The 12,946-nt window shown below is 37.4% G+C and overlaps 1 protein-coding gene and 1 non-coding gene across 2 annotated transcripts in view; both read left to right on the forward strand.

Annotated features, from left to right (window-relative positions):
• The first annotated feature begins 5,445 nt into the window (after positions 1–5,445).
• Positions 5,446–12,946, forward strand: part of LOC126377035 (protein Skeletor, isoforms B/C) — a 57,520-nt gene continuing 50,019 nt past the window's right edge. Inside the window, exon 1 of the mRNA XM_050024655.1 lies at positions 5,446–5,947. Within this exon, the coding sequence (XP_049880612.1) occupies positions 5,878–5,947 (70 nt within the window). The 5' untranslated portion in view covers positions 5,446–5,877. The remainder of the gene's footprint in view (positions 5,948–12,946) is intronic.
• Trnal-caa (transfer RNA leucine (anticodon CAA)) lies at positions 6,490–6,561 on the forward strand. Its single transcript has one exon. It is a non-coding gene; the product is annotated as a tRNA-Leu (tRNA).

Genomic DNA, 12,946 nt, shown 5'->3' on the forward strand with positions numbered 1-12,946 from the left:
ATGGTCTCTCTGTTAAAGTCATTAACTCCGTGATTGATTGCATAGCTCCCTATCTATCATGTATATTTAATAAATGTGTAGACAATGGTGTGTTTCCAGATTTAATGAAGCACAGTAAAGTCATTCCATTGTTTAAAGCTGGTAGTACTTCTGACCCTACTAATTTTAGACCAATATCTATACTACCCACGCTTAGTAAAATATTTGAAAAAATTTTATTACTGCAATTACTTCAACATTTCAATTTAAACAATTTAATGTCTAATAAACAATTTGGTTTCACAAAGGGTCGCTCAACAACCGATGCTGGTGTTGAGTTAATAAATCATGTTTTTCAGGCTTGGGAGGAGTCCAAAGATGCTATTGGTGTCTTTTGCGACCTTTCCAAAGCCTTCGATTGCGTTTGTCATGATATCTTGATCGCGAAACTTCGTCACTATGGAATAACTGATAATGCCATCGCTCTTTTGGAGTCATACCTTAGTGGCCGCGTTCAGAGGGTTGATGTGCATGGCTGCAGATCGTGTGGATCTAACGTCACTATAGGCGTCCCGCAGGGCTCAATTCTAGGTCCATTTCTATTCCTAGTTTACATAAACGACCTACCTAGTCTTGTAAAACATGAGGTGGTGCTGTTTGCAGATGATACCTCCTTACTTTTTAAAGTAAAGAGACGACAAGATTCCTTTGACGATGTAAACAACGCCATTTCAGAGGTAGTGGATTGGTTTACTGTAAACAACCTGCTACTTAATGAAAATAAAACAAAATATGTTTATTTTACGTTATCGAATGTTAGTAGGCCCCTCGATTCTATTATTGTAAAAAATAAGGAATTGGACCTCACGGATACTGCTGTATTTTTGGGAATTACTTTGGACGCTAAGTTGCAATGGAGTCCTCATATTGATAAGTTGTCCAAAAGGCTCAGCTCAGCAGCATTCGCGGTCAAAAAAATTCGTTTAATAACCGATGTAGAAACCGCGCGATTAGTTTATTTTGCCTACTTCCACAGTCTAATGTCGTACGGCATCTTGCTGTGGGGTCATGCTGCAGATATGAACAGCATTTTTGTTCTGCAAAAGCGAGCCATTCGGGCGATTTACAAATTGGGACCCAAGATGTCACTTAGAAATAAATTTAAAGAAATTAATATTTTAACTTTGGCATCACAATATATCTTTGAAAACTTAATATATGTAAAAAAACATATAGGATTATTTGCAAAAAATAGCGATCGGCACATTGTTAATACCAGGAATAAAAATAAACTTGCTTTACAAGTCAGTCGATTACATAAGATTACTAAATCTTTTAAGGGGCAATGTATACGTTTTTACAATAAGATTCCCATTGACATTCAGAATTTGCCTTTCAACTGTTTTAAGACAGTAGTTAAACAAAAACTTTGCAAAAAAGGTTATTATAAAGTTAGTGATTATTTAGAAGATATGAATGCATGGGATTAACTGTCTGAGAACTGATATTAGGCAGCTAAATTACTCAATTGTATACCAATATTTTATGTTTTATGTTTAATTTTATTTTTTTAAAGAACGTCTAGGGCCCTGTGCCGAGGTTTTTCTTGCAGCTTCTTTTCCCCGGCTATACAGGTTGTGAGAAGCTGCAGTAGTTTTAGGCGGATGAGACGTTCGTTATGTAAAATTGACGATTCAAAGTGTAACTATGTTACCTACTGAATAAAGATATTTTTGAATTTGAATTTGAATTTGAATATGTGTGTATACACGTTTGTTCCCTCCCAACCCCTGAAGCACTTATCAGAGTTAAACAAATGAGGTGTCACTAAAAAACGTCTTGATTGTCTAGTGGTAGACTATGTGACGTACACATATTACTTAATATTAGGTATAAGTCAGTAAGATTTATAATGTGAACACACACAAACACAAAATATTAACAGAATGGGACACAAAATGCTATCTCACTAGTCTTGCATAAAATACACTCTGCTGTAATAGTTGACAATGTCTGGATTGAGGCAAGATCGGCATATGACGGAGTTCCCTCTCTTAATGTAGACGGTCTTCCGAACTATTATATTTTCTAATTTAAAATTTCACATGGGTATAAATTGTAAATAAAAGCTATATTACTGCATTATGTTTACCGAATATATTAATGGATCAATAAATAACCTAAGTGATCAGAAAAACTTCTGAAAATCCTCCGATTTGCCACTTTTTTTGATCAAAAATCCGCCACTGGCCACTGCATTCTGAAGCGCAAAATGGTAAAAAAAATTGCAGGACCGATATTGTCCAAACTAATCATACTAGCGCCGTCTACGGTTTTTAGTTCGGACCGGCTCTTTAGGGACTGTTTTATCGACAGAGACGTAAGGCGCTAGTTATTCAAATTTAGAAGTTATTTGCAATATACGGTCTTTTAGCCCAGACGGTCTTCCCCACATTGACCTTAGCCATAAGATCTCGCATTCTCGGCTTTATTTAATTAGTCATTATCGGTCGGAATACCGGTAACATACGTAAACTCGGTAAAGGTAAAAAAAAATGTTTTTTTGTGATATGTCCCCACCGGGATTCGAGCCCAACGCTCAACCACTGGACAACCCGTCAATGCCCAGTAAGGTTACTGGTATACAGGGTGGCCCAGAAGATCAGGTTCAAAATGAAAAATTAGATAGAGGGGCTCATTAGCTACCAGAAACACCCCCATGTATGTTCAGCAATTATTTACGGTTTAGGAGATATGACCCATTTTGTACCTTTTTCTAGATTTTCTACCTTACTTCAGAAATAATCATTTTGTCGCTATCCCTTTCTTAATAATTATTTTATTTTACTTCACAACTATGCCTAAGGCTGTGTACCGCTCAATCAAAGATAGATCAAAGTCAAATCAAGTATAAAAAAAAAGTTATCGGAAGTCAAAGTGAGAATTCGACCAAAATTGTTACAGTTGTTAAAACTTCGCCGAAGAATAATAAACACATGAGATTGTCATGGACACTGAAAGTATTTCTAAAAACTGCTCCATTTAATAGGCTTTTAGAAACATCCAAAAAAAGTACCCTTAATACGGGCAAAAAATTAAGTAATTTGACCTCGAATATTGCAAGACAGACAGATTTGAAGGAAAATTTGACATTCTCATACAATGTAGCTGCTTCTTTCTAACGTTGTCGCAAAAGTCATGATTTTTTTATTATTTTTTTAATTATTTTCAATTCTATACTTTTGCGATCAAAAATTCCACTTGATATTAACTCAGAATAATGAGCTAAATCAGCCCCCTCAGTATTCGTTACGATGTCACTTACACCCCGTACCAGTACATACACGTAGCCATACAAGTAGGTGTTAGTGACACCGTAACAAATACTGAGAAGGATGATTCAGACCATGATTCTGAGTTGATATTAAGTGGAATTTCCTGTCGGAAAATTCATGAAAATTTTTGTGTTTTCTTAAATTATTTTCCAATCCAAACTTTTGCGACGGAAAATTCCACTTGATATCAACACAGAATCATGGCCTGAATCATCCCTCAAAGTTTTCGTTACGATGTCACTAACATATACTTTCTCAGGTATTTTTTATTGGTTCTCAGAGGCTCTTATTAAAATCTCATTTCAACGGTATTAAGGTTTCGCCCACGTTCTGACAAACTACCACCACCGCGTCTTCAGCCAAATACCTATGAAATATCTCGCATGTTCAACCCATGTACGAAACTATGAGTTCATGTGGCTTTCAATGAAGAGTTGAATGTCTTTTTAATGTCTAAAGCCATTTAAGTAGTTATTGGCCCCGATTCCGGCAGACACCTAATTTTATTTTATTTTAAGTTATACTTACCCGTCATTTCATTTTCTTATTCATTTTTTTTAATTCTGCCTAAAATTGACGTGTGTTCCATAAATTTTAGATATGCCTGTCGATTACCCGTCCCTTTCTTTTTCGGCGGATACGAAAATGACAGGAATAACTTAATATAAACTTAGATGGTGTGTATCGAAATCCGCTTAATTGCCAAATTACCACTCTATGCCGGCAGTAAGAAAAAATACATGTTCTTGTTTTTGTGTCTGCTCAAGATTATTTATTAAAATCAATAAAAAACCCTGAAATTTTTTTTATAGGTAAATAAACCCAGTTAAACAAAATTATTTCGAAAGCGTCAATCATAAAAGACCTTTTTACTTTTTAAAATCGTTTTCGGTCATTTCGGTGGCAAAAGATTGTCTTATTACTTCAGTTTGTAAGGTTTGTCGTATCTTCGGAACAGATGGATGAGCGGCAACAGGGAGTTTGTGTGACGTCATTGGATCCAAAGCGTAGGTGATGACCCTTGGCATTCATTATACAAGGGAATGACCTTTTACGCGCCAGCAATTATACGTTTTAGATTTTACCTACATAGTCGATTAAAACAGTGTTTTTTAATTCTCCAGCTGTCACATACATAAACTAAACGCCTGTAATCCCTAATGGGGTGGGCAGAGACACAAGTAATGGGAAGACAACTTGCAGATACAGTTAAAAAATCAGCCTGTAATGTCGTAACCAAACTAGGGATCACAAAGTGATTTTTGTGATTTGTCCCCACCGGGATTCGAACCCGGGACCTCCGGATCGTGAGCACAACGCACAGTCACTGGACCACGGAGGTTGTTAACTTAAGAGATGAATTCTGGGATAAAAAATATTCTACGTCCTTCCCTAGGTCTCGAACTTTCTTCATTCAAAATTTCATGTAAATCGGTTCATCGGTTTAAGCGTGAATAGGTAACAGACAGACGGACATAGATGTTATTAGTAGTTGAGTATGGATTAGTATGGATAGCAGTTGTAACTTTGGTATGCGATTTCCGGAAAATGCGACGAAAGAGGAAATTAGCAGCGAAGCAGCCGAAGCATGCACCGAATGTAACATAACATTATAAATACAACGTAACATGTCTTACGCAACCCTAGTGTTGGATATTTTGTGTTCGGCTTTTTTTGTTGGCGTATTGCGAATCAATCATAGATGTTTTGATATCATTTTTCTTGTGTACGGTCACGAGCATTAATATGTATACACTTTGGTACCATGTCACATTAACTTTTTTGACAAATGTCAAAATATGTTAGTGCGACAGAGTCCTAAAGTGGGTACATTATATTGCTCATGACTGTACTTATTAAGGAAATCACTAGATTCGATTGTTTGTGCTACCAACTCATCTAAATCTGCATGATATCGTTTTTGTTTTTTTAGTTGACGCAATAATCTTCTTTTTTAAACGTCAATGATGCTTTTTTTTGCACAGCTTAAGAGGGTTTTTTATGAGGGGTCGATACGAATACTTATACCTACATAATCTTAAATTCTAATAACGTCGACACACCAGCCTTATGACATGATATTCACATAATAGATAATTAAGCAATTTTTCATTTTTTTTTTCTTCCAGAACCCAAGCAATTATTTTACCCTCGACACAAACGTAAGACTGGTTACGAAACTCCGACAATAATTTAGTGATAAGGTCAAAGCAAGAAAACAAGATGTCAATAAGATGTTGCTCAGTGAAAGGTTGCGCCGGCACAAACAAAAAGTGACGCAAGCCAACGTAATAGTGAAAGTGGCTAAAGGCTCAGTATACGATGCGCGGTGGCTGAACGCGAACGCACATGCGTACGCGGTTTAAAAATACAAATTAAAAAAATTGAGAAAACGCGCGCTGTTAATGTCAAAATCAGCTGTCAAAATTTTTAATAAAGCAAAACCAAAGTAGTGCGTTCAAAAACGAGTGAGTCAGTTTCAAAAAGTTCGCCAGTGAGTTGGTTTTTCGTGGAAGGCTGTATTATATTTGTATCGTCGGAAGGCCGCCCCGGCGTTCGGCCAATGAGGTCCTGGGTGCCGCCCCCGCGCGGTCTGCGCTCCTGTCTGGCTCTACTCCTGATACTCAATGCGGGTAAGTGAATCTTTGCACTATTTATGTTGCCATTTGTTTGTATGTAGATGTGTTTAAGTTTAACGTATACGGGAAATCCAGATTACACTTTTCCCGCCATACAGCGTTGGCTAAAAGAGAATAAGTTTATCCTGTAAATTTGTGTACAATAAAGTATTTTATTATTATTATTTCATGTCGTTTCCATATCTCGGACCTATGGAGACCCGGACTTTATTATTATTATGTATGCCATTTCCATATCTTGGGCCTATGGAGTCCCGGACTTTTGGAAGGCTATATACTTGAAGGATTTTTAAATAGTCCTTTTGAATCGCAAGTATAATGTAGAAACGTAACTGTTCTTGGTGTCGATGTAAAAATAAGATCGCGACACTTATAATTTTGGCACTGAACTTCACAGTTTTTCGCTTAAAAGGCCGACCCGTTTGTAATTCCGCGTACCCTTACGTACCCCTAGGGACAGGCGAACTATTTGGGACACTATATACATATATATGTATAAAAAATAAATAATAGAAAGCTCGGTGAGGTTAGCCTCGGCCTTTGTGGTCCAGTGGTTGAGCGTTGGACTCAAGATCCGGGGGCCCCGGGTTCGAATCCCGGTAGGGACATATCACAAAAATCACTTTGTGATCCCTAGTTTGGTTAAGACATTACAGGCTGATCACCTGATTGTCTGTAAGTAAGATGATCCGTGCTTCGGAAGGCACGTTAAGCCGTTGGTCCCGGTTACTCTACTTACTGATGTAAGTAAGTACTCGTTACATGAGCCATGTCAGGGGCCTTTGGCGGCTCAATAGTAACCCTGACACCAGGGTTGATGAGGCTGGTATTCCACCTCACAACCCACACGATAAGAAGAAGAAGAAGGTGAGGTTTGGGTACTTAGTTCATCTAGCGATGGATGGACCTGACCATCTTTTTTTATGAATTTTTTTTGTTTTTTTGTTAAATTTTTTACATACATACAGGGTGTTAGTGACATCGTAACTAATACTGAGAGGGATGATTCAAACCATCATTGTGAGTTAATATCAAAAGGAGTTTTCCGTCGCAAAATACATGTATTTTTTTGTTATTTTTAAATTATTTTCCGTTCCATACTTTTGCGACGGAAAATTCCACTCGATATCAAACCAGAATCATGGCGTGAATCATCCTTAAAGTTTTCGTTACGGTGTAACTAACATCATGTATAATATAGACTCACGCCTATTACCCACCGAGGTAAGCAGAGACTTAGGAATTCCATTTGCTTCGATCCTTAAACCTTTTCCTTTTATGCGTATTAAGCATTTGAAGATCACTCTAGACCGGCGAGCATAAATGAAGGTTTATTAGGATTGGAAGAAGCAGATATGATGTGTCAGGATCGCAGTAAGTGCTATCTGCATACTCCAATATTAGTCCTAATACTTAGTTTGGCGGCGAGGGTGTGCTGCCGCCAAGGATGTATTCGGGGTACCGAACAGTGCATAGTACCCCGCTAGTCATAAGTTGGTAGTGTGACTAGAGATCGACGATCCAACGGTGTTATGTTGGAAGTTGTATATATGGACCTCATGAAGAACGGGGTACCATGTCAGGGAATGACTCATGTAACTTACTTACTTAATTAAGTAAATAGTGGACAAGACCGACTGCGATGTCCTAACTAAGGATCATAAAGTTTTTTTTTGGATATGCCCTTACTGTGATTCGAACCCGGGGCCTCCGAATCGTGAGCCTGACGGACTATGCAGGAGTACCTACTTAATAAATCACATTGCACAGTAGGTCAAACTATAAGTGTGGTCATAAAATAAGGAATAATACGTATAAGTAGAACGGCAACTCTCCTCTCCCCACCAGCGGCTGAGCTAGGTTTACCTCACCCCCTTCAGTCTTGCTTCAGTCTTCAATCGTATGGCATCAGACGTGTATCATAACGTCAATGTGTAGTGTCTTTGTAAAACGAGGTTTTTTGTATGAAATGTCTGGGGTGTGCCAAGGTGTGGTATTAATATTATGCTTATGGCCTAGATTCTACAGTCTAGGTTTTATAACCTAGGTATTAGACGTAGGTTACGTTTGCAAGGATGTCTAGTTTCTGAGGCCTAACACACAATACCTAGATACTTCTTCTCTTCCATGGTGTGGGTTGTGAAGTGGATTACCAACCTCATCAACCATGGTGTCAGGGTTATTATTGAGCCGCCAAAGGCCCCTGACATGACTCATGTAGCGACTACTCACTTACATCAGTAAGTAGAAATCGGGACCAACGGCTTAACGTGCTTTCCGAAGCACGGATCATCTTACTTTGGACAATCAGGCGATACTTACTACAAGTATACAAGCATTTATGTATTATTAAACTTATCACGTTTTTCGAGGAAATGAAATGTTTTAGGAGGTACAAAATAAGCGTTTAGGCCTTTGGCGGCTCAATAGTGACCCTGACACCATGGGTGATGAGGTTGGTACTCCACCTCACAACCCACACGATAGAAGAAGCGTTTGTAATTTTTGAAATATTTCTCCGAAAACTGTGAAGTAGCCAATTGGTGCGGGGCAGAGAGTAGCCGTTCTAGTAGTGTACCTAATACCACCTAATATATTTATTCTATACTTGTGGCTTCACCCATTCCTTTAGTGAGAATGTAGGTACGGTCACGAGCATTAATATGTATACACTTTGGTACCATGACACATTTTTGACAAATTGAACTGTAAGCCTCATCATCATCATCATCATCATCAGCCCATTAACGTCCCCACTGCTGGGGCACGGGCCTTCCCTATGGATGGAAAGGGAGATCGGGCCTTAAACCATCACGCGGGCCCAGTGCGGATTGATGGTTATTAACGACTGCTAATGCAGCCGGGACCAACGGCTTAACGTGCCTTCTGAAGCACGGAGAAGCTTGAGATGAAAACTTTTTTTTTGTGGTCACCCATCCTATGACCGGCCTTTGAGAAAGTTGCTTAACTTCAACAATCGCAGACCGAGCGCGTTTACCGCTGCGCTACCGAACTCCTCATGTAAGTCTCACTAAATATCAAATATGTTAGTGCGACAGAGTCCTTAAGTGGGTACATTATATTGCTCATGACTGTACGTCATATTAGCTGTAGGTACTCTACTGTATTCAAGGACCCCGCGAAGGTCAGAGTGAACAGGCAATTTCTAAGCAGGAATCTTCCACCGACTGCATGTTGTTTAACAAGGTTTATAAAATAAAACATCGACTATTAGTAATTGCTAAATTAAACATAAGTTGTCCGTGTTTTCTTGTAAGTATACTACAAAGAGGATAAAACCACTACCATAGAGTAAGGAATAATTATATCGTATTATGTTGTGATTTGAGAACGCACCCATTATCATTAGCCTAGTATGTTGGCTAATCTGCTAGTTGCTGATTATGTTGGCAATACTTTTACCATCTGTCATTCTTTTTCTTCAATAAATATGTTCGCGCGTTTTTGGCCGTAAAACAAATTCCGTCTTCTTATTTTTCCTAAAATTAAATATCAACAGCATAGAACGGCAACTCTCCGCTCCCCACCAGCTTATGCCCTTCAGCTTATGCCCCTTCGGACATTATTTTAGTCTTCAATCGTATGGCGTCAAACGTCACACACACAGATGCGCGTGTATGATAACGTCTATGTGTGGTGTCTGTGTAAAACGAGGTTGTTTGTATGAAGTGTCCGGGGTGTGCTAATACGTTTAGTAAACTAGTTATAAATACGGTATTTATACTACAATACTAATAAAACTATAAGAACACTAATCTAATCTATTTAGGAGACTTGTTTGACGTCACTCGGGCTTTGATACATCCAAAACATGATTCTGAGTTAATATGAAGTGGATTTCTTTTTTATTATTTTCAATTCTATAGTTTTGCGATGGAAATATCCATTTGATATTCTTGGTTTTTGATTCATCCCTCAAAGTTTTTGTTACGTTGTCACTAATACCCAATAACTTTCTTTTTATCTATGATTTGACTGCTTTCATTTTTTCACCTAGCGGTACATATCCTTAGGCATAGTTATGAAGTTAAATAAAAGAATTATTAAGAAAGAGATAGCGACAAAATGATGATTTCTGAAGTAAGGTAGAAAATCTAGAAAAAGGTACAAAATGGGTCATATCTCCTAAACCGAAAATAATCGCTGAACATACATGGGGGTGTTTCTGGTAGCTAATGAGTCCCTCTATCTATTTTTTCATTTTGAACGTGAACTTCTAGGCCACCCTGTATACATAATTATTCAAAAATGTAATGTAATGGCAGAAGCATATATAGTATAAGACTAATTGTTGCTTGATATTTGGATCACATTATGTATAGAATGATGTTGCTACCTATATGGTCGTAAGGCCCAAAGTCCTTTTAAAATCCAAATCCCATTGTTTAACTATTGTGTCTGGAAATCCGGGCCTTACGAGGATATTGCATCTCTTTATTTTGATCAGAATTATAACGGGTGGAAAATTGTACCTTGGTGTAATAAAAAGTGTCATCATTTATACCCAAAAGCAAAGATAAAAGAATTATGTCAATGCATAAACGAAGAAAAAACTTAACAACGCCATCTATCGTGTTTTTGAGGAACGCTGATTGGAAAGTCCTTCATTGAAGCAACTCTCAGTTAATCCAGCTAGTTACTGTTAGGTTTGGGGTGTTAGATTCCTAATGGCTGTGAGGGCTGGTTATCTGAGGCGAAGGCTGAGATTGAAACGTCCAGAAGTAGGCAAAATTCACTGAATTTAATTAAATTCGTACAAAAAATGTTCACATTACAGTAGTTAAATGGAGAGCGAGAACGGAAGGGGAGAGACCAAAGTGTTGTCACACTAAAAAATATAAATTTAATGTTGGGTTGCCAACAGTTACATAATATATGTGATTTAATTTTTGACGTTCAAAAAGCGCTAACTTTGTAAGCCAATTTTGAAAAATAAATATTTTTGAATTTTGAATTCCAAAATAGTGAACAAAATAGTGGTGAAACCAAACTAGTGAACATTTTTGTGGTCCTTCGAGCCGGATCAAAAAAATTTTCAAATACAGTGGGGTGTTATAAACAAAAAGTCACTTTTATAAGCACTTGTTATTTATTTGTTAGAAAATAGTTACAAAATGCATCACACGTATTGACGCTGCGGAGGTTGAGCGAAGACATGGAGATAATGAAGAAAAGAATGAATTTAGTATGAATACCTGTGAATGAATACTAAACACTAGTGATATAATAAATAAATATAATGTATATTATAATATCAAACATTCGTCACCGCAATACATGATCATTTAATGGTGTGCTCGTGACTGGTCTGACCTTCAATACAGGTCAGGTTACATCATCAAGCCATCAAAGCTCCATCACTTTTACGACTTTTCAATGTCCGCGCGTAGTCTGAATTGTTTTTAGTCAAGATATGTTTTTAGTCAAGGTGTAGTGTAGGTTTTTAATTTGACTATGTTATATTATTTTATTAACATTGTATTTAGTTAATAATAATTTTACTCTAAGATTATAATTAATTTTACTTGCTTAGAATAAATAAACTATTATTACTTATTATAGCTATTTTTTTACTCTTTTTTGTCTTGAATTGACTCATTGCAATAATATCGTCATTGTGGATGCTGCGACTTGTGCTGAGTGAGGCCTCATTTTCGTGATCATCGTTATGACTTCGACGCACATCCTATTCGCTTTGTTGTATTTAATTTTATTCTGGGAAAATTTTAAGCGATGTCATTGTCTTGTTTTTCTTCTTCTTATAATACATACATTGATTTATTTATTTATTTTTGTTTGTGGAGTCTTTTATGATAAACAATTTAAGTAAATTCTATTTAAACCAAATCATAAATAAAAAGAATAGGTCAAACACTACTACTTATATAAAAAAACAACGAACTGAAAAGTATAAGAAAACAGCAAAACAATTTTTACCGTAACTGTATTATAGCATCAAAACTCGCTCGACGTAGAGGGAAAATAAGGCCGCTCGCCGTAAAGAGTCGCCGTAGCGAGGGTCGCCGTTCGGAGAGTCGCTGTCAACGTTAAAATTCGTAGTATATTCCTATTGTGTACATTAGTAACTTGACCGGATAAAAAAGTATTTAAGATAGGAAGATGATCAAAAACCCTAGGATTTCGAACCCGGACCTCTGGATCGTGAGCACAAAACTCAACCACTGGACCACTGAGGCTGTTATGTTGTGTTAAAATATAGTCACATAACCACACATAAACATACATTGACCAAATTGGGGATGTCCTTAGAAAAGATTTAGTACGATCTATTCTGAAACGGCGTGCGTGTATGAAGCGATTGATGCGGAGGAAGCAAGAGAAGTGTGTCAGGATCGAAGCATGTGAAATCCCATAGTATCTGCTTACCACGGTGGGAAATATGCGTGAGTTTATATATGTATGTATGTGTGTTAAACTTGATGATGTACCTACTTACTGCACTATTGCATTGGACTCATAATAGTAGTGATTCTTAAAATAGCATCAGTTAGGCATCTTCTGTAAAAACAGGACCTGTCAAATATTCAGATTCGCAAAGCGGACCAGGTAAAAAACGGGATAACCCTAGGGATTATGATGGTATAGTAACAGTTTATTAGCTTACAGTACGCATATACCTATTCTACAAAAAACACAATACGTCAAGCACACATTGGTACCGTTGACTTCAGTAAACAGCAAGGTTCTCACGTTGGCCCATTGGCTTTGTTTTGCAATGGTTCTTGTGAAACTGTGGAAGAGGAGATGCGATCAATTAGGCCATTGTTACGGTGATATACAACCGGTATGGCAGGTTCAGGTATCGGTTTGCGAAGTTATTACGCTCTTGACGTAGGAACAACCTCCATGTTCTAGTGGTTAGAATGTTCAGCTTAAGATATGAGGGTACGGGTTAAATTTTTGATGTCGACATTGTCAAAATTCACTGCGTGACACTGCCTGATTGAAAAG

This window comes from Pectinophora gossypiella, chromosome 22 (genome assembly GCF_024362695.1).
Source record: "Pectinophora gossypiella chromosome 22, ilPecGoss1.1, whole genome shotgun sequence".
NCBI classification, from domain to species: domain Eukaryota; kingdom Metazoa; phylum Arthropoda; class Insecta; order Lepidoptera; family Gelechiidae; genus Pectinophora; species Pectinophora gossypiella.